The 23,049-nt window shown below is 40.6% G+C and overlaps 1 protein-coding gene and 1 long non-coding RNA gene across 3 annotated transcripts in view; one reads left to right on the plus strand and one right to left on the minus strand.

Annotated features, from left to right (window-relative positions):
• The window catches only part of LOC142662007 (uncharacterized), a 32,850-nt gene extending 22,113 nt beyond the window's left edge, over positions 1 to 10,737 (plus strand). The window contains exons 3-5 of one of the 2 annotated variants that reach the window (XR_012850860.1): positions 2,734 to 2,798; positions 3,272 to 3,351; positions 10,561 to 10,737. This is a non-coding gene — a long non-coding RNA (uncharacterized LOC142662007). The remainder of the gene's footprint in view (positions 1 to 2,733; positions 2,799 to 3,271; positions 3,352 to 10,560) is intronic. The other variant, XR_012850861.1, reaches the window with a different exon arrangement.
• A 2,388-nt stretch (positions 10,738 to 13,125) lies between these two features.
• LOC142662006 (uncharacterized) lies at positions 13,126 to 16,986 on the minus strand. The gene is made up of 4 exons (XM_075839806.1): positions 16,951 to 16,986; positions 16,572 to 16,650; positions 15,687 to 15,831; positions 13,126 to 13,887 (listed from the first exon to the last, which is right to left on the minus strand). Exons 2-4 carry the CDS (start codon positions 16,612 to 16,614, stop codon positions 13,305 to 13,307), a joined length of 771 nt encoding a protein of 256 aa, XP_075695921.1. The 5' UTR covers positions 16,615 to 16,650; positions 16,951 to 16,986; the 3' UTR covers positions 13,126 to 13,304.
• Between the last annotated feature and the right edge of the window lie 6,063 nt (positions 16,987 to 23,049).

The raw sequence follows: 23,049 nt of genomic DNA on the forward strand, positions 1-23,049 counted from the left end.
GCAAAGGGTAGCAGCATTGGAGTATGTACACATTGTTTTTAAGATTGCAAGACTGAAATAATGAGGTTTTGTATATTATTAACACAGAAATTATTCATTGATTGTTTCAAGTGGACATGCCTTGTCATGGATGAATAAAAGTGGTCTACCTAAAATGATCATAGGGTGGGAGTAGTGTTGAGAAGGTGGGAGTAGTGTTGAGAAGGTGGGAGTAGTGTCCGGTGGGTGGGAGTGGCGTCCGGTGGGTGGGAGTGGTATTGGGACTTCTGGTTCTCATTTGCAACCAATACAATGAATGTTGTATAATGTGTTCAGGATGTAAACTCTTTTTGCAAGGAGAACTTGTTCTTCAACATGGACCTGATCCATTGTAGAGCATCTACATGTTATGGATGTATACTCCGGTATACTCGTCAGTTGACTGCCTGGTCCAAATTCAGTAGGTTCAGATTTAGCGTGCGGTGTGATATATGTGCAGGATAGATTCTTGGCTCTCTGTTTTAAACTGATGGCTGATGAAACCAGTGGAAAAGTATTGATTGCAATGTGCACTGTACAATACTTTATTCTGCTGATAGCAGGGCTGCAGACAAAATGAGCATTGACATTGCCTTTCCCCCAGAAAAAATGTCATTCCAAAAATGCCAGAATTTTTGCCAACTGTTAGGGTATGTTCACACGCAGTGTTTTCAGACGTAATTCGGGCGTTTTACTCCTCGAATTACGCCTGAAAAAACGACTCCATTACGCCTACAAACATCTGCCCATTGCTTGCAATGGGTTTTACGGTGTTCTGTTCCCACGAGGTGTAATTATACAAGTCGCTGTCAAAATGCGCCGTGTAAAAAGACACCCGCGAAAATAAGTGCCTGTCACTTCTTGGAACGTTTTTGGAGCCGCTTTTCATTGACTCCATTGAAAAACAGCTCCAATAACGGCCGTAAAATACGCAGCGAAAAACGCAAGTTGCTACAAAAACATCTGAAAATCAAAAGCGGTTTTCGCCTGAAAAAAGCTCCGTATTTTCAGACGTTTTTGGTCACTGCGTGTGAACATACCCTAACTGCGCTTTGCAGTTTAGGTGCCAAGAGCAATAAACATTTAACAATTAGGAGCACTTTATCCAAAATTGATAAACTGCTATGCCTAGGGTCGGACAGGAGGGGGTAGTAAACAATGGGATTCTCTCTTTGGTGGTATTTGAATCTCTATGTCATGCACCATCCCCTCAGGTCCAAGACTAGGCAGTACACAATGTAAATGTTTTGCCTGAAGGGTTTCTTCAAGGCCTCATGCACATGGTTGTATTACAAATCCGTGTTGTATGGATCACTAATATGGTAGTCTGGTAGCCACCGATGTTTTATTGTATGCTGTATTACTCAGGGATCCTCCCCTAGTAATACAGACCTGTAGGGATTCCTCGTGCCACCGTACAGGGTCCGTTAGCAATAACTGTGTCTGTTAAATTTCCTAAAAACATGATCAAATGCAAAGCTCAGTGGAAAGAACATTGTTTTCAGATAACAAATCAATTTATCCTGCTAATCCAGCAATGATTGTGTTTGTTGAGATAAAGAAGCGTCATATTTCTGTGGAACGGCTGTATCAGGTTTGTTTTCCAAACAAACTTGCTAAAAAAAATTGTGTCACTATACATATAAAAATAATACTTCAAATATAAAAATTTTCATACCGGCCACTAGAGCAGTCACAATAGCCTGACACTTCCTTTCATCTGTAGCTCACTAGTTAATTTTTCTATATAGACAGGGATATAATGAGAATGAGTCATCACATTGCCATTAAGGGTATATGCACACGCTAGCTTCCTTTTACGTCTGAAAAGACAGACTGTTTTCAGGAGAAAACAGCTGCGTCGTTTCAGACGTAAAAGCTCCTCCTCGCATTATGTGAGGCGTCTTTGACGCTCGTAAATCTTGAGCTGCTCTTCATTGACTTCAATGAAGAACGGCTCAAATTACGTTGCAAAGAAGTGTCCTGCACTTCTTTGCCGAGGCAGTCAATTTACGCATCGTCGTTTGACAGCTGTCAAACGACGACGTGTAAATGACAGGTCGTCGGCACAGTACGTCGGCAAACCCATTCAAATGAATGGGCAGATGTTTGCCGACGTATTGTAGCCCTATTTTCAGACGTAAAACGAGGCATAATACGCCTAGTTTACGCCTGAAAATAGGTCGTGTGAACCCAGCCTAAAGGTTTCGGAGATATATTGACAGCCCTCTTGGACTGCAGGAATACACACGGATAAGTCTCTGTGTGCATCTCCTGTCGCTCTCTTGGGTAGGGGGCTGTTCTTCATCTTTTCATGGAGACTATAATAATCTAGTATGACATTTCTCTGTCAATTGACTCCCATTCATTTCAGTTGCCATAAAGCACACACACCCTGCTGCACTGTATTACAGACAATACAGGAAGGAAGCATGTGTCTCCAATATAGCCATCCCAGGATTTAAAAAAAAAATATATATATATATATATATATATATATATATATATATATATATATATATATATATATAGAAAATAAGTAGCTAAAACAAACTATTAAAATAAGTAGCTAAAAAAAAATAATTATTGTACAGACTTACATCTAATTAGTGAATCTACAATTAAATATATGATACAGTTCTTTTAAAATATCATTGTACAGAAATGCATGTCTGTAAAGTACAGATATTTTATTGCCTCCACTTACTGTTTCAGGGGCAGCCGATGCAGAACAGCAGCCCAGTGAGACCCCAAATCCAAAGGAGGAAGATTCAAACATGGTACATTGTTGAATATTGGCTCAAATATTGGCTCAAATTTTGAAATTGTGTCAGGATGCCAGGGGAACACTTAGAGTAGGCAATCAGGCGGTGTCTTAGACCCAAAGACCCTTCTTCCACCTCATGTAGGCAACTGGGCCCATCACCTCTATACGTCTAATGGAAAGAGTAAGCACACTGCAGTAATGGCTTCCAATTTTACTGGATTCATAATGGATATGATGGATCTGTAAAGATCCATCATGATTTTTTTTCCATTGACTTATAATGGGTCAGGTATTTGATGTTCTTACTAGATAGACTATTGCAGCAGACTACACTATCCTGCCTGTTTAAAAGAAATTGAAACCTTTGTTTAGTAGTGAATACTTGACTCATATTTCATTTCTTAAGGCAACCCGACGTTCTTTTAAATGTCCTCCATACAACATCCAGATAAACCTTCCTCCACATATTTTCTCTTGTCCTTTCAGATGTTATTTTCTGTAATTGAAAAATGGTTTGATGTAGCAAAAGGCACAGTGAACTCTTCAGTAATGGTAACAAAAGCCAAGTAAGTTCGCAGTACAATATAACAGTAATTATTACAAGCTATCAAGATATAGAAAGTAGTACGATGAGCAGAGCAGACTATTCTACTCAGTTAGGAAGGATACGTAACATGGGCAACACTGCTGCTCTCTGCTTGCATATGTGTATTTTATCGTTCATGCCTACTTTATGGTCCTAGTTTATACTTCTATAAATTACAAGGATACCCCTACAAAATATTATAGCTTCTGTGATATACTCCATTCTAAATTCATGTACCCCATGATGATGATGATGATGATGATAATAAAATCAATACATACACAATATCCCCATAAACAGATAAAACAACTAAAATTTAATTGGCCAAATTTAAGGGTTAATAAGCCTATAAAATAGAGGGTAATAATCATTGGTTAATGGCATAAGTTGTATAGGAATATAGCTAGAAGAGGGTAAGGGTATGTTCACACGCAGAGTCAAAAACGTCTCAAAATACGGAGCTGTTTTCAAGAGAAAACAGCTCCCGATTTTCAGACGTTGTTTGTGCCACTTGCGATTTTCACTGCGTTTTTTACGGCCGTTTCTGGAGCTTTTTTCAATAGAGTCTATGGAAAACGGCTCCAAAAACGTCCCAAGAAGTCTCCTGCACTTGTTTTTCGTGGCCGTTTTTTTTACGCGTAAACATAGCCCGCGAAAAACGCTCCGTCGGAACAGAACGTTGTTTTCCCATTGAAATCAAAGGGTAGATGTTTGGAGGCATTCTGCTTCTAAATTTTGGGCCGTTTTTCATGCTTTTACCGTCCGAAAAACGGCTGTAAATAGGCCGTGTGAACATACCCTAAATACCCTATTACACCGGCCAATAATCGGCCGGTGTAGCGAGCTCGTTGATCGGCGCTCATTTGCTCCTGTCAGAAAAAGCTTTGTTACTCCAATCGCTTGTCCCCATACATTATTATCATGTCGGCAGCGCGTCTCCCGGTTTACACAGGGAGATGTGCGGTCGACAACAATAATATTTTACTTTTTAAAACTATACGATCAGCAGATGATTGAGCGTTTGCTCGTTCATCTGCTGATCGCTGCCAGATAATCGCCCAGTGTAAAACCCCCTTAACACTGAGTGTGCAAAAAAAGTTTAGCGCCTATGTTTAATAGGTGCTCATATTATAACACATTTATATAGTCTCTATAATGACATGGCCTGTCAAGTAGGCATATTAAAACTTAGTGATGCACTGTGTCATAGTTCATTGGTTTAAGCTGGTCATATACAGCATATAAGCCTGATGAGAAAGTGGTTAAACCAACTGCACCTAAGGCCTATCATCAAAGGAAACAAGGGATGGGTATGTTGAATTTTAACATGTCCGATCCTCTATTCCAAAAAAAGATAAGCACTAACAATAGTAGAAAATATGCATGCCCAGCTTGTATGTTCACATTTGCAGTCAATTACTTGTATTGCTCCATTGTATCTAAAGTAAAAAGTAAAGCAAATTTGCAAATAGTCCTGATTGATAATATCCTATGATTTTATGTATACAGCTCCTATGCAGACCTATGTTACATAGTTACATAGTTACATAGTTAGTACGGCTGAAAAAAGACACATGTCCATCAAGTTCAACCAAGGGAAGGGAAAAGGGAAGGAAAAATTTCTACACATAGGAGCTAATATTTTTTTTGTTCTAGGAAATTATCTAACCCTTTTTTAAAGCCATCTACTGTCCCTGCTGTGACCAGCTCCTGCGGTAGGCTATTCCATAAATTCACAGTTCTCACTGTAAAGAAGCCTTGTCGCCTCTGCAGCTTGAACCTTTTTTTCTCCAGACGGAGGGAGTGCCCCCTTGTTTTTTGAGGGGGTTTTACAAGGAACAGGATTTCACCATATTTTTTGTATGTGCCATTAATATATTTATATAAGTTAATCATGTCCCCCCTTAGTCTTCTTTTTTCAAGGCTAAATAGGTTTAATTCTTTCAATCTTTCCTCATAACTTAAATTCTCCATGCCCCTTATTAGCTTCGTTGCTCTTCTTTGTATTTTTTCCAACTCCAGGGCATCCTTTCTATGAACTGGAGCCCAGAACTGAACTGCATATTCTAGATGAGGCCTCACTAATGCTTTGTAAAGTGGCATTATTACATCCCTGTCCCGCGAGTCCATGCCTCTTTTAATACACAACAATATCCTGCTGGCCTTTGAAGCAGCTGATTGACACTGCATGCTGTTATTGAGTTTATGATTTACAAGTACACCCAGATCCTTCTCAACAAGTGAATCCGCCAGTGTAGCGCCCCCTAGGACATATGATGCATGCAGGTTGTTGGTACCAAGATGCATAACTTTACATTTATCTACATTAAACTTCATTTGCCAAGTGGACGCCCAAACACTCAGTTTGTTTAAATCTGCCTGCAATTCATGAACATCTTCCATAGACTGAACTATATTACATAGCTTGGTGTCATCTGCAAAAATAGAAATAGTGCTATTAATCCCATCCTCTATATCATTAATAAATAAGTTGAATAATAGTGGTCCCAGCACTGAACCCTGGGGTACACCACTTATAACCGGGGACCATTCAGAGAAGGAATCATTGACCACAACCCTCTGGATACGGTCCTTGAGCCAATTCTCAATCCAATTACAAACTATATTTTCTAAACCTATAGTCCTTAATTTACCCATTAGGCGTCTATGGGGGACAGTGTCAAATGCCTTTGCAAAGTCCAAAAACACTAAATCCACAGCGGCCCCTCTGTCTAGACTTCTGCTCACCTCTTCATAAAAACAGATTAGGTTAGTTTGACAACTTCTGTCCTTAGTAAAACCGTGCTGGCTGTCACTTATAATGCTATTTATTGTCACATAATCCTGTATATAGTCCCTCAATAGCCCCTCAAACATTTTCCCCACGATGGATGTTAAGCTTACTGGTCTATAATTACCCGGGGAAGACCTAGAGCCCTTTTTGAAAATAGGCACCACATTTGCCCTGCGCCAGTCCCTTGGCACTATACCAGTCACTAGAGATTCTCTGAATATTATGAAAAGGGGGACAGAAATAACTGAACTAAGCTCTTTAAGAATTCTAGGGTGTAACCCATCAGGTCCCGGAGCCTTGTGCACATTTATTTTATTTAATTTAGCTTGGACCATCTCTACATTCATCCAATTCAGTATATCAACTGATATATTAACAGCACTGGCACCGGCTACATCAGCTGCTCTTTCTTCTGCTGTATATACAGAGCTAAAGAACCCATTTAGTAACTCTGCCTTCTCTTGATCCCCTGTGATCAACTCCCCATTACCATTATCTAGGGGTCCTACATGTTCAGACCTTGGCTTTTTTGCATTTATATGCTTGAAGAATTTTTTAGGATTTGTTTTACTATCCTTGGCCACCTGCCTTTCATTTTGTATTTTTGCTAATTTTATTACATTTTTACAGATTTTATTAAGCTCTTTATATTTTACAAAGGCTACAGCTGTACCCTCAGATTTGTATTTTTTAAATGCCCTTTTTTTGTCATGTATTGCCCCTTTCACAGAAGGTGTAAGCCATGTGGGGTTTAATTTGAGTCGTTTATACTTGTTACCTGTAGGAATAAATTTTGCACTATAATAACTCAAAGTAGATTTGAAAATCTCCCATTTATCATTTGTTCCATTATTTGACATTAGTTCTTCCCAGTCTATATCCTGAATTGCAGCCCTCATCCTGGGGAAATTGGCTTTCTTAAAATTAAATGTTTTTGCCCTCCCAGCCTGCGTTTGTTTTTTACAGTATAGGTAAAATGTAACTATATTATGATCACTGTTACCGAGGTTTTCACGAACATTGACATTCCCAACAAGATCTGCATTATTAGAAATGACCAGATCCAACAGAGCTTCACCTCTAGTCGGGTCTTCCACAAACTGGCCCATAAAATTTTCCTGCAACAGGTTGAGGAAATGTCTCCCCTTTGCAGTTGAAGCCGAACCATGACACCAATTAATATCCCGGAAATTAAAATCTCCCATTATCACTACAGTACCCGCCTGTGCAGCCCGCTCCATCTGTTTATATATCTGACCTTCCATCTCCTCAGTTATATTGGGGGGTCTATAGATTACACCAAAAGTAATTTTTTCAGTGTTTACCTCCCTTTCTAGTTCCACCCACAAGGTTTCAACCTCCTCACAGTCTTCACCCACTATTGTCTCTTTCACACTCGCCTTCATATCACTTCTCACATACAGACATACACCACCACCTTTCCTATTTGTCCTGTCTTTACGAAAAAGTGTAAAACCCTGTAGATTTACAGCCCAGTCATGTGAAGAGTCCAGCCATGTTTCAGCAACACCAACTATATCTATATTTTCTTCCAGTATCAAGGCCTCCAGCTCCCCCATTTTGCTTGCTAGACTTCTGGCATTTGTGAACATACACTTTAACTTGCCTGTCAGTTTTTCACTTTTATTATCAGAAATGTGATTTGACATTAATCGGTCCTTTTTATTTACACTGATGTTTTGTAACGAAAGGATCTCCTTATCTTGTTGTCTAGTCCTCTCCCCACATTCTGTTTCTCCCCCCACCAATATAGTCTGACCCCTCTCTAACCTGGCTACCCCTTTTTTTTCTACATTGACCTCCCTCCTCAGCCCTAGTTTAAATACTCCGCCACCCCAGCTAGAATTCTCTCCCCCAGCACAGCGGACCCCCTTCCATTTAGGTGCAAATCATCTGCAGAATACAGTTTGTACCCCAATGAAAAGTCAGCCCAGTGCTCTAGGAACCCAAATCCTTCTCCTCTACACCAAGACTTCAGCCATGCATTTAACTCCCTGAGCTCCCGCTGTCTTTCCTGTGATGCGCATGGCACAGGCAGTATTCCTGAGAATACAACCTTGGAGGTCCTTCCCTTCAGCTTGTAGCCTAGTTCTTTAAAATTATTCTTAAGGCTCCTCCACCTACCATTTATTCTGTCGTTGGTACCGACATGGACCACGACAGCTGGATCATCACCAGCCCCTCCCAGCAATTTGTCCACCCGTTCCACCACATGCCGAACCCTGGCACCAGGGAGACAGCAAACCATTCGGTTGAGGCGGTCTTGGCGACAAATTATTCTATCCGTCTTCCTGATTATAGAATCCCCTACGACTATCAATTGTCTTGGCTTACCTGCATTACCATCCCGCCGACTACTAGCTGGGCTGTTCTGCCGGCTGTTAGGGAGATCAGTATCCACTAGGGCTGCCTTTTCTGAGACTGACACCCTCGCATCATCACCCAACCTGGCAATTTTGCTTGGAATGCCAGAAACCGGATCGGCCTTCCTTGTCTTTGACCCCTTTCTACTGCCCCTAACTACATTAACCCAGCTACTTACCTGATCCTGCTCACCCATGTCTTCACCCTCCAGTTCTAACCCACTAACTGCATGCTCTGTGAGCAGCAAGCTCCGCTCAAAATTGTCTATCCTCCTCAGTGTTGCATTTTGCGCCTCCAGATCTCTTTGCAAACTACAAACAAACCCTGTATATAAACTGGATACACATTCTTCTGTATAGGAGCTGTATACATAAAAAAGAAGATATTTTTAATGAGGACTATTTGCAAAATGTGGTCATACAAGAAAGGCTATGTTCACATCTGTGTCAGAGGCAGCTATTATTACTGTTAAAACAATGGGTGGACGCAATGACAGGACCCATCAGAGCTCATTGTAAGTCAGCTGTCCGTCAGGCACCAGTGATACCAGTCGTAGGACAGATCAGGCACTGTGTCGAGTGTTACCGTTTTAAACACAGGGGCCCGCTCACATAATAGATGAGATTTGAGATTGTTCGGGTATTGAGGCAAATGTGGACCAAGTTATTAACTAAAAAGTCTTATCCACTTATTTCAGTCCTCTGTAATTCACTTTGATTTTGCTGCTGAGAGGGTATGTTAGAGGTGGGAGGCAGAAAAGGAGTTTGTTCACGGTTGTTAGGACAGAGCTCAGTACATTGACAATGGCAATAAGTGCCCTTTTTTTCTATCACAGCATGTTTTTGTACATATGACTAAAATCTGGGCATTAAAGGGGTTTTCACACGAAGGACATTTATGATATATCCACAGGATTATGTCATAAATGTCAAATAGATGCGGGACCCGCACCTATCTCTAGAACGGGGTCCCCTAATCTAGATGTTTGTTCCCTTTTCTAGCGGTTTGTGTTCACACTGCCTCCCGGCCACTTCCTGATTACATGGTTGGGAGTTACGGAAACGGCGTAACCCGCTGAGCTACGTTGTTTCCCCTAACTCCCATAGTGGTGAATGGCAGTTACGGAAGCAGCGCAGCATGTGAGCTACCCTGTTTCCGTAACTACTATTCTGTTCTATGGGAGTTACGGAAACAGCGTAGCTCAGCTAGCTATGCAGTTTCTGTAACTCCCAACCATGTAATCAGGAAGTGGCTGGGAGGCAGCGTGAGCATAAAAAGCTAGAACGGGGTTAGGGGGCCCCGTTCTAGAGATCGGTGCAGGTCCACGAGGTGGGACTCGCATCTATCTGACACTTATGACATATCCTGTGGATATATCAGAAATGTCCTTCATGGGAAAAGCCCTTTAAGGTAAGACTGGCCCATCAATGTACAAAAGGATTGTCCAGTGGGTCCAGGCTCTGGCACAATAATGGGTCCCCAATATAACAGGGTCACAAAGGTCCAGCATAAGAAAACTCTAGCTAAGGGGGACATTGGAGCCAACCACTTGGCATGTGGATCTATTTCTTACTAGTTGAGTCACAAATAACTTATTAGATCTCATTGATGTCCTGTGTGTGAAATGATAACAACAAAGATCAAGCTGAAATTAATACTAGACATGCACGTGTTCTGTATAGATGGATGGTGGTCCATCAGAATCATTTCCTCTGATGAGCCGAAGGAACCCCAAAACTGCTGGTCACCTTAGTGCATTTAGTTTTCAACTTATCTGGGATATTGCTAATAGGGGTACGGACAATCTGTGTGGGTTTTGAGGTAGACAGGTGATAGGTCTACTCATACGGTATGAATATTTTTAGGGCAGGACTTCTCAAGGCAGAGGCATTGTCATAATGTGAGAACAGGCTTATGAAGTAATAACATAGGGATTCTTTTTAGGGATCGAAAAATTTTATGTCATCAGATTCATGAAATATTATTAACCAACCGTATGTGTTTTCTCAGGAGAATATATGGTGTCAGCACTGATTATCTAGAGAATGTATATGACTGGACAGTGAACACAGTAAAGACTCATTGGAAGAAGCTCACTGAATAAGATGACCAAGTATATCTCCTGTCAGACCTAGGATAAGTCCATTCTTGAGTAAAATTAATTAAAGAATTAATTATTCCACATAACAGTATACAGTTATCCTTTTACTAAACATCTATTCACATCTCAAAAAACAGGAACAGATCCTGATGGGATCAACAGAATGGGGATTTCTAGGGAAGCTCTGAAGAATGGATGTATGATATATTCTCTGATTTTACAAGTATTACGTATTTAAAACTGCTTCATAAAATTGCATCTATGCGGCACCCAATGGTATAGAAATCCTGATGATCCAGCATGGAACAAAAATACTCCCTTGCCGGATTATAATAAAGCTAACCTGATAATGGTCCTGCAGTCAGTATGGAGCGCTCTGAACATAAAGGATAGAGACCATGAAAACTGAATGTAATCTATGTTCTCCATATTTAGGAGGCTACATTAACTACTACAGGCATTTAATGGGAGCCATGAACCTCCACACCATGACATCATCACATTGGTGGCAAAATCCGGATGCAGACATTTACGAGCCATATAGGAGGCCTGTAGTAGGTAACATAGGCCATTGCATGGAGAAAACAAAGCATGCGTAGATTTGATTTTCTGGTGCACGGACAAAGATGCGTCAAATACAAAAAGAGGCGCAAGCCTCTTAATAAATTTGATGCATTTTACTTTAGCACATTTTAGTTTAAAGGGGTTGTCCACTACCGGACAACTGATGACCTATCCATCGGATAGGTCATCAGTATATCATCGGAGCCCGCACCGATCAGCCGCTCCGGTGGCCTGCGGGAACCGCAAGTTATTGTCCATTATGCAATGTACAGATCCGGAAGCAGTTGGCTCCGTACATAGCATAGCGGCTGTGCTGCAGAACTGCAGCTCTGTTCCTATTCAGTTGAATAGGAGCAGATCTGAAGTACTGCAGCTCGGCTGGTATTCCGTGGCCGGAGCCAACTGCTTTCAGCATGTACGTCCGGTGCCTAGAGGCAGCCGGAGCGGCTTAACAATGCGGGGTCCGAGTGTCGGACCCCCACATATCATGTACTGATGACCTATCGGTGGACAACCCCTTAAAGACTAGCGTTTGAAACGTTAGTCTTAATAAATTTCCCCGAAAGTCTTTTTCAAGAAGTTCATGTAGTTATGTCCCACGATGAGTCCAATAAACGTGTTCCCCAAATTGTCAGACAAGGCCTTTGTGAACATTCTAACTATAAAGGCTATGTACGCCTTTGAAAATGTTTTTTTTTATTTGTTAATACAAATGTGTATCAGTGTGTTTGGTGCAACTTTGCAATTACATTTTATTAAAAATTATTTTTACATTTTGAGATACAGCTGGTTTGTATCCTGTATACAGAGAATCTGTATCTAGCGCTGAGACCTGAATCCATCAGGTCAGAGGCACTAATGGGTTCAGTGACAGCGAGCGGGTCACGCAGGATCCATCTGTTATCAATCCCATCTAAGTTATGAACTTAGGTGCGATCGATAATAGCGAGACCCTGCATGTCAGAGACACTTGATACAGCTGCTCTGTATACAGCATACAAAGCAGCTGTATCTCAAAAAGTAAAAATTATTTTGAATAAAATGTAATTGCAAAGTTGCACCAATCACACTGATACACTGTTTAATTTATTTTTTTAAAGTTTTCAGAAGGTGTACATAGCCTTTAATATTTGTCTTTAATTTTACACTACAGTTTCACACTGGGGCAGTGCTAGCCAGGGGAAACTAGCTCTCTATTGTGACATTTATCACAAGCTGATCTGAGTCTGGGCACCAACCAATTACCTGATCGTCTCCTGGACAAATACAAGATACAGCTGTTGAGTACCATGTATTTAGAAAATGCGAGGACAGAGTTGAAGAGCCCCTACAAGTCAGTGGCGGAGCTTTCAAAATGCATGGTAGAGTTACAGTGGCGCAGATTTAAAGTCCAGAATGACATGCCGTATATTTATGGCACACAATGGTTAATAAGTAAACACCTACAAGCTCTACTTTTCCTTCCACTTCTTCACCAATGCCAGATGTAGTTTCTCTTGAATAAACTACCAAAATTGACAATGTAACTCTGATCACTATATTTTTTTATGTATCCCATATATTATTAGCCAGTGACCTTCCAGTAAATACATGATGGAAGTATTCTACTCTAGAAGTATGTGTCCATAATATGATATATAATGGAGCATTGTTCTGCTGTAAAAAAAAAAAAAACTTCTGCCTGTTTTCATATGACATTGTAGGTATACAAAGGTACAACGTGGTTTTAGAGACTGCTGTGGGCGCCTTATTATGGCTCCGTACAACTTGGTGGTTGTATGGAGTGTAATACACCTGTGTGCCCGGCCCCAAGTGATCAGTCTCTTATATAACCTAATCCAGCTTTGGTTTATAAGTCCCAATAAACTCAACAAGCTAAATAAACTATATTATAAATCAGGGATCTAGTATTTAAGCATTGATGAAAGTTTAATATCATGAGTTGAACGGAGATATTACACTGAAGATATTACAAAGACATAGGAACGTAGAATGAAAATGCTAGGAATGAATTCATTTTGTCATTTGTATGTCAATAGGGTTAGGAATCAGAAAACATTTCTTCCTGGTTTGGTCTCCTGAGTTGCCTTTATTCTACGCTGGATAAAATTTCTTGAAGCTTCTTAAGAAACTCATCCACTTTTTCCTGAACTTCTTTACCATCTGGGAATTTCTTTCTTATGTTATCGAGATGAGGCTTAGCCCGTTCCTTCAGCATCTCCATATTCTTTTCTACATCTTGCTTTAGATCCTTATAATCTTTCTGTATTTCACCTTGCAGACTGTTGCGATATTTCTCATATTCTGCATGGACATCTTCAACGTAGGGTTGCAGTTTGACGCGCAGGCTGTCCATCTCTGAGCGCAGTCTGTCACGACCCTTTTCTGCAATACTTTCCAGATTTTCAAAGAAATTTAACATATGCTTAGTTATCCCAGATACAAGATCAGATCCTACCGGCACGACATCTTTTACAAGTTTCTTCAGCTGCTCTTCTAAAGCATCATCAAATTCTTGCAAAATAGGGACTACATTCTTCCTGAATACTGGGAACTTTTCATGAAGCTGTTCATCAAATTTCTTCCAAACTTCTTCATAGTACTTTTCCATGGCTTTCTCTAGTTTTTTGCCGTGTTTCTTTGCAGCTTCTAACTTCTCTTTAACATTATATCTGGGAATAAAAAAACATAAATATTATTACCTAATTATAAATTTTTACCCTGACTTTAAAAAAAATAAAAAGTAATAAATTATCTTTTAAATGTCTTCATATTTAGCACATTTGCCTTTTATGTGTCAATACTTGTATTTCCATTTCATGTATTAAGAGGAATACTAGTATGTTATTCCCATTCCTCTGTGTTACATTTTAGAACTGTTTTTCACATACGCATAATAATATGACTTCAGCAGATAACTATAAGTTCCTGGGCTCCAATGCAAAATCTGTAACAGGCCACCCCCCCCCCCAACCTACCACGTGCCATTTATAAGACTGGTGTCTTCCAATGGGGCAGAGGACCATTGGGCCCCTTAATTCACCAAGGTCTTGGTGTAACTGCAACCCCCTCCCCTGGACTTCAACCTGCAAGTCATTAATCTTCAATACTTTCTGTGCTAGAAGTGCTGATACTACAACAACTGGACAGCTCCGTGAGATTTCTGAATCGATAGTCTCCAGCGCTTGATCCCTTGAATTCCCTGGTCTGTAAACCTATAATGCTCTGATGAATTCTTGAAAACACATGTCTTATCATAACGGAACCCAAACAGTTAGGGTATGTTCTGACGCTTACTAAAAAAACGTCTGAAAATACGGAGCTGTTCAAGGGAAAACAGCTCCTGATTTTCAGATGTTTTTTCATTAACTCACGTTTTTTACGGCCATTTTTGGAGCTGTTTTTCTATAGAGTCAATGAAAAAAGGATCCAAAAACGGCTCAAGAAGTGACATGCACTTGTTTTTCGTGGGCGTCTTTTTACGCGGCCGTTTTGAAAACCGGCTGCGTAAAACACGCCCCATCGGAACAGAGTGCCGTATTTCCCATTGAAATCAATGGGCAGATGTTTGGAGGCGTTCTGCTTCTGATTTTCCAGCTGTTTTTCGGGCCATTTATGGCCCAAAAAACGGCCGAAAATAGCCCGTGTGAACATACCCTTACCCTATTTTTTTTACCTTCATTTCACTTTATACAGTCGCTTTTATCTAATTGACAACACCTGGTATTATGAGATCACTAACCCTTGACATACTACATTTCAACCCTATTGCTGGTAAGTCTGAGCAACTCCTAAAGGTGGCCATACACATTAAATAACTAAACAAGTTATTTCTCCTGAAGCTACCATGAACATGCACCATTTGTCGAGTATGCATGTTTATTTTAATGGGAAAAGGGCAATAAGGTGTTGCCAGACTACTCAGGCAGAGGTTTATCTCCCATGGGAACAAAGGATTGTAATCCAACATGCCTCATCCATCTGCCATCAGAGAAGAGCTGGGTGGACCCCATAAAAAATAGATCATTGGCCGATTCTATCCAAATCGTCTGGTTCGGAAGAGCTTTGTCTAATGTATATGGACTCCTTAAGCTTCTAGTGTCTTTTATTTATAATCACAAACTACAACATATCTATACTTTTCTACGACAACTGATCGTCTAGGACCACTGACCTACTGCATTGTACCATTATTGCGGTTATTCTACACTTGATCATTAAATTAAGTTTCTTGGCAGCTGTAATTTTAAGAATGGTGTACTGATAGGCTACCAAGACCACTTTGCCATCTCAGTAAATAGCCTATAACCATTGAGACAGAGTGGTAGACCCTTAAATATCATTAACAATAACCCACCACTGCAAAATCTCAAATCTACAGCTTGAGACTTTATTTTACACAATGTGTTGTGTGACAAATCATGTTCATATTTTACATTTATTTTTATGACAATTGAGTTAAAGTTCTTACTCCTTTGCAATGTCTGAATAATCCAGGTTTTTCAGAAGATCTGATACTATTGACATCCCATCGTGCAGAATAGTCTCTATAGATTTGTCAGCGGTTTCTCCTTGGTTAGGTTCATCTTGTTGCCAAAAGTAGCGCCCCTGTGCCCCTGCAAGACAAGTTCGGGACAATCTTATAAGGAGATGACATATGTGAATAGTGATTTCTAAAGCAAGCCATAGATATTAGCTATCAGCTCTGATTTTTCCAATAACATGCATGGTCAGTGTGGCTGAACATGTAGCCATGCCTCCATGTAACTTTAATAAAGGGGAGTAGATGAGTGGTTGATAGTCACCGGCCAAACTATTATTCAGCCCACAGCTTTCTAATATTTATGCTCAGTTTAAGACCAACTAGTTAAACAATAAAGGATCCACACTTACTGAGATGTATGAGCTTTATGGGTAGAGAGTTAAAGGGTTTGTCCCAACTGGACAAGCCCTTCTCTGAAGCAAACTATGGGTACGGCTGTGAAATCCCCAATGATCAGCTATTATCACCAGTGAAAAATATGGTACAGCCTCACATTTACTCTGCAGAGGGTGCTGCAAATAAAATGTCATATTACATGCCGTCTATTCAAATGATTGAGTTACCATGTAATACAGAGCATTTGGACAGAAGTTGTCTAGTTGGGTCAATCTCTTTAAGAATATAATCTTCAAAATCAAATACAAGGCGATTCCATGACCAGTAAAAAGTAAGAAACTAGTTCTAACAATACGAAAAACAGAAGTCAATGATTACATAAACTTTGGAGTACATAAGTAGATACAATTGAGAAGACACCTTTAAATAAGTGTTCCCTGGTATTATTGATCATACAAATGTCCCATGTCATTATACCTGTAAAGAAGAGCAGGGCTACAGACAGTAGCAGCACTTTCATGCTTAGGCAGACCCTTCAAAACTCCAGTTAAGCAACCTGTAATAGACATATAATAATGAACTATATTCAAAAATGTTATATTATCTGAGAAGAGTTTCTTTTTCTAACTATTTATATATACATTTTCAATTTATCCAGCAATTTGTCATCTTACCATGTCCTTTATTGCTTTACTGTCAATACATTTGCGGGCAGGTTAGCCCCTACTTGATCTATTCACACACCAGTAAAGTGCATCTTTATGTTGAGTAATTACAGTTTTTTCCAATACAAATCTTTACACTAATAAATTATAATGAAATTATAGCATAATATTCACATAAACAAATAACTTACAATTTTGCGAAAATTCAGGATGTCATGTGAACTGTGGTTGCTCAATGACTGGCATATATAGTTATTCTACCACTGATGGGCACCTACCCAATCAGATTATAAAGACACGTTTAATACAAAGTTCAAAAATGCTGCCAATAACACAGTCCATGAATATAGATCGAAGTTTAAATCAGAAGGGGGACACAAAGTGGAGGAGGAAGAAGCAGGGATGCACGATCTATCAGATAATGTGGCAACTTTACCTCAGGTGCCCCAGGGGGCAGCTTTGTGACATATGTATAGTCCACTTTTTCCTTCTCCAATTTGGAGAGGGGGCACCATTTAAATTTTTCTTCTTAGGCAACAAAAGCAGCCACATCTGTGGAGGTTTAAAATGACCCTAACCGATTAAGGACGCAACCTAATTGGGCCTTCAGGACGAATAAACTATATGGGTAAATTTATTGAGGCACCTACATAGTACACCTATAGGAGCTTTTATGACGTCTCATTCTAAATCCATAGGTATTAATATGGAGTTGGTCCCCCCCCCTGCCTTGTAGGTAGTGCCACACGGCCCCCTTGTAGGTAGTGCCACACAGCCCCCTTGTAGGTAGCACCCCCCCCCTTACTGTAGATAGCACCCCTGTAGCTCCCTGAAGGAGGGGATTCCACTCCTGGACAAAGCGCTTGATGTCTCTGTCCATATATGGACAGTGACATCAGGGGTAACTCCTGAAGCGGAATCCCTGTCCACAGTGTTGCCGACCCTGTGACCGGGGATTCCACTCCAGGAGAATCACAGCGCCAGCAACGCTATGGTCGGGGATTCCACTTCAGGAGTTGCCCCTGATGTCACATATATGGACAGAGACATCAAGCGCTCCATCCAGGAGCGGAATCCCCGGCCTTCATCGAGCTACAGTGGTGCCTTCTACGGAGGCTGCAAAACATCTCCTCTTCACATGCACTTCGCACTCTGAGAAGGAGGAGAGAAAGCACGGACGGGGTGTTGAAGCACCCCTAAAGGGTTCTTGCGGCACCCCACTTGGGGAACACTGGTCTAGTAGATAGCAGGGAGATACCTCCATGCTCTGCTTTAGTGTTCAATAGTATCTGCGTGCTAAGGATGATTTCATCCTATTCAATGTGGCGTCGCTACCGCTGTAGCTGCCACAGCGGCTGCTAGCGGCAAGAAGTGCTCAGGCGGAAAGGCAGCTACTAAGTCGCCGGGCCTTGGTGCTTCTGAAACACAAGCAGGGTAAGGTAGCCAGCGCAACGCCCCCTTCCACCTGCTGAAGTGATGCGCCCAGTGCAATGGCACAGGTCACACACCCCTAAGGCCGGCCCTGACTGGAACTAAGGGGTCTAGGCCAACTCCTGACAAACAACCCCATAGCATTATTCCTCCTCCACCAAACTTTACAGTTGCCACAATGCAGTCAGGCAGGTAACGTTCTCCTGGCATTGGCCAAACCCAGACTCGTTTAACAGACTACCAAATAGAGAAGCGTGATCATCACTCCACAGAAAACGTTTCCACTGCTCCAGAGTCCAGTGGAGGTGTGCTTTACAGCCCTCCATCTGATGCTTGGCATTGTGCTTCGTGATGTAAGGCTTGCATGCAACTGCTCAACCATGGAAATCCATGCCATGAAGCTCAGTTTTTGTGCAGATACTAATGGAGGTTTGGAACTCTGCAGTTATTGAGTCAGCAGAGCATTGTCGACTAATTCACTATATGCCTCAGCACTCGTTGACCCTGTTCTGTAACTTTACGTGCTCTGTAACTTCACGTGGTCTGCCACTTCGTGGCTGAGATGCTGTGGTTCCTAAACGCCTCCACTTTGCAATAATATCACTCACAGATGATCGTGGAGGAAAGAAATTTCACAAACTGACTTGTTCCAACGGTGGCATCCTATTACAGTCCCACGCTCAAAATTAATGGGCAACGGTTTGTAAAAGCGACTGCATGGCTAGGTGCTGGATTTAATGCACCTGTGGCAATATGACTGAATGAAAGACCTGAATGTAATGATTAAGAGGTGTGTCACAATACTTTTGTCCAGTGTATAGTGTATATTTAGAGAGAAAGGGAGAAAGAGAGATTTATTTTGTCCTGTACGAATTAAATTATCATCCTTGATTTTTTTTTTTTTTAACTCTGCCACTTAAATCAGAAGGTGTAAAAATGTAATGTGATTAGAAAATGTTCCTGATTTATCAGCGATAGGTGTCAGTGACTGCTGTAAGAGATAGTAGAATGTCAAAACACTGGTTTCTGTTTACTAACCAAATATCAAAGTCTAAAAACTGTAGTTTCTATAGATAATAGTACAATGATAGGTACTTTTTATAAGTACAATTATAGGTACTCTTTATAGTGAAAATGCAGATATTTTTAATGAATTAAATGGGCTTTGTACATTTAACACATCAGCTACTATACTTCTTTAAGAGTGCCCCTCACAAGCTCCTTCTCCTTAGCCATATTCTTAGCCCAATGCACACAACCGTAGTTTTATCCTTAATTATGGATTCGTAATTGGTGACGATCTGCGGACCCATTCTTTTCTTTAGGCCACGGACTCCTTTCCGTATATTTACAGATGTGTGTCCAGGCCGTAGAAATTATCCGCAAAATATAGAACATGTCCTATTCCTGTCCACAATTGTGGCACAGACTCGCCCATGGGCTATTGTCGCGTGAAAAATTTGCGGAAATTGCGGAAGCTATGCGACGGCAGGGGATTCCCCAAGATAATGGTGCCTGAGTGATCATGTGACCTATTCAACGCGTTGGGACATGTTGGTGACATCATTGTAGCCTCACTTTTTTTGTGGATCTGTAAATACGGCTACACTACAAATGCACTATGGACGCACTGCGGACCGTATGTGCGGACAGTGTGCCAGATATGCGGATGACTGCAGATTGTAAATTGCAGAAAGTGCCCTCTTTTTGATACGTGAGTAATCCAGGAATATTATGGGAACCTATTGTAATACTATCTTTCTCCAATATTTTTGTGATAGCGTGACAAATTTGATAATATCTAATATACTTATACTTTTCCTCAATATCAAAAAAACGTTTAAATTATTAAAACTAAATAAATTGCTTATCTACAAAAATATAAGCAACTAGATTGATTTTCAGGAATATTTTTAAATCAATATTTTCCCATAAGGCAAAGAGCTTACAAACAGACCGTTTTTTAAATATTCCTTGATTTTCCTGAGTCTAATAAACCAAAAACATCCCTAGAACCCCCCCCCCCCACCACCCGATTACTCCCAGCCAGGAAGCTCAATAAAGGGGATTCCTTGCAAAACATTAATCTGCAATTGCGCTGCTACAAAAAAATAAATCTGAAAATTTGGCAAGGAGATCCCTCTCTTCGCCCCTAAAACACAGAACATTTTTTGTTTTAATCTGATGTGTTCTCTGACCCAAATGTATTCACTTAGAATAACCTTTATTACCTTAAAAATACTTTCATTGATGCAAACAAGCACTAGGGTAGTATAACAATTATGGTAAGACCACCATTTTGATTATTGAAACGCCATCAGTCCTAAAAAAAAAGGTTATTTTTGCTTTCAAATAGATTTTTATTAAAGTTTTCCATATAAACAACAGGGAAACAAGGGCACATAATAGACAAAGCATTTGTTTACAATGACAAATCCAGCATTATGTGACAAAAATAAATAGGCAAGAAGAGAAGGGGGAAAGGAAAGAGAACATAAGTATACCTGAATATAGAAGTACGAAATCAAGTCTTTGTAGGATTTTAGCAGCACCGATCAAAATGCAAGTTTAACAATCATATACTAGTATATCAGAAGAGTCAAAAGTGTACATCCCCATGAGCCTATATGTATATCGTATATACAAAAGTGTAGACGCATTTGACATCCTGCACTATAGATAGGGTAGCACAGACATATTGTTACATAAATACTCAATCGGACACAATCATAACAGACCGCAATGTGTAACTACACAGAAACAACAGCTTGGAAGAGCGTCCATGGATGCCAAGCTGATGAGTTCGAATGAACCCCGGGAAATCTAGCACCATATAACCTCTTGAAGCAAGGGGGTGGCAGGGGACTACCAATGTCTAGCAATAACCAAACATGTAGTGTATATGGCTAATTACCACTAAGAGGTCCTTCGGAAGGTGGTTTGCTCCCAGGAAGCAAGGTGCCAATGCTGGGTTAGGCGAAATCAGGTGTTTAGTTACCGAATGTATAAAAGAAAAGATTGAAACCCATAAAGACCTGATTACTGAGCACGACCACCACATATGGAAGTAAGTTCCCTTGAAACCACATACCCTCCAACAAACCTCAGGATATGTACCTCCTATTTTTGCTAATTTAACTGGGGTGAGGTACCAACAAAGGATACGTTTCTGTGCAGAATCCCAATGGTTAATTCCATCAGACACTTTTTTTAACCCAAGAAAGAGCATGCTTCTAATCTACCATAGAGAAGTGTTCACTAAAGTCCTGTTCCCAGGTAAGCATACGTGAAGACTTGTCTAGTGAGGCAGGTATAAAAAATAAAAAAAAGGAATTGTAGAAGGTAGAGATTCCCTTAGTCCACCGAGGGGACAATGAAAAAAAAACAAAAGCAACCTTGGGAAAGATAGGGGTAGGGACATCCGTAGAAGATAAAGCATGCATGACCATAAGGAATTTATAGAAATCAACATCCAGAATCTTAAATTCGTTTCAAGCATAGAGAAATCAGCCAATACATCATTTTCGTAGATGTCACTCACTCTCTTAATACCCAAAGACTCCCATTTGGAGAAATCAACTTGTGGAATAAGTGTACTTAGGTATCTTAGGGGCAGGACCGAGATTAGTACCATACCAGAAGAGTCCGAAGACCACGTGGATACGAGATGTGACCACACCTGAACTGCTGCTCTGATTCAGGCTACCTGTGGCAAAGAATGTGTAGGTGGTGTGGTCAATAAAGAAATCAGAGGAGCTTTCAAAAGAGCAGATTCTATAGGAACCCAGAGTTTATGTGTGGAAGATGGCCACCAGTATTTAAGTTAGTCCAAGACGGCGGCGTAGTAATATTTTTTTAATGTCAGGAGCTCCCATCCCACTAAGCACGTATGGCTTAGACATCGTAGAGAATTTGATTCTAGCTCGGGAATTTACCACATATATCGATTCAAGGGGATTGAAGCTTGTCATGGGAATGGGGACAGGCAAAGTTCTAAATAGATAAAAAAAATACGTGGGAGGATCATCATTTTAAGTACTGCTATTCGCCCAGCTCAAGAAATAAATGGTTTATGTAAACTTGCCAATAAGTTTGGGATGGAAGATAATAAAGGAGTAAAAATTGTTGTGAATGTCAGGGAGCTCATGCTTGATAAGGAGATACCTAAGTTAGAAATATGTGAGTCACTCCGCTGAAATGGGAAGGAAGTCTGTATTGTATTTTTAGTAGGCGAATCTATACCTATGTTAAGAAGGATTTTGAATTAATAATTTTATAATAGGAGACTTTACCAAAGTCATTCAAAACGGTTAGGGCCAGTTCACACAGGGTTTTTGTGGCACGTTTTTAACGCAGAAACCGCGTCGGAAAAGACGCCAAAAATGCCTCCCATTGATTTCAATGGGAGACGGAGGTGTTTTTTCCTGCGAGACGGAATTTTGAGCCAGAATCACATCATTGGAATTGAGTCCAATCTTGTGTTCGTGTTGTCCCACCTTGATAGCCTATGACAGGAGTAGAGCTAACCAATTCTGCTAAAGGTTCCGTCATAAGTTCAAATTTGAGATGCAGTAAGATTTAGAAATATAACCAGACGTGAAAACCCAATCAGAAGGGGCCGAGTATAGTGCTAGTATAGCAGTTCTGATGGGACACGAAAAACCAAATTTCGTTAACGTCACCTCTAAAAATCCCCAATTAATACGGTCAAACGTCTACTCTGCCTTCCAAAGTGTGAAGCAGAGAAAGGGTTAGAGCAAGTTCAGCAGATCTAATGAGCAGTGTTCCCTATAAGGTGCGCGGCTACGCACCTTCCATAGTTCGCCCGCTTAGTAATGTTTAAACCCTTTGCACAGTCA

Source organism: Rhinoderma darwinii, chromosome 10 (genome assembly GCF_050947455.1).
Source record: "Rhinoderma darwinii isolate aRhiDar2 chromosome 10, aRhiDar2.hap1, whole genome shotgun sequence".
Classification (NCBI taxonomy): domain Eukaryota; kingdom Metazoa; phylum Chordata; class Amphibia; order Anura; family Rhinodermatidae; genus Rhinoderma; species Rhinoderma darwinii.

Coding starts and splice junctions, on each gene's coding strand:
- LOC142662006 (XM_075839806.1), bottom strand. CDS start 16,614: ATGAAAGTGCTGCTACTGTCTGTAGCCCTGCTCTTCTTTACAG. Junction 15,832..16,571: donor AGCCCTGCTCTTCTTTACAG/GTATAATGACAT, acceptor CTTGTCTTGCAG/GGGCACAGGGGCGCTACTTT. Junction 13,888..15,686: donor TATTCAGACATTGCAAAGGA/GTAAGAACTTTA, acceptor TTTTATTCCCAG/ATATAATGTTAAAGAGAAGT.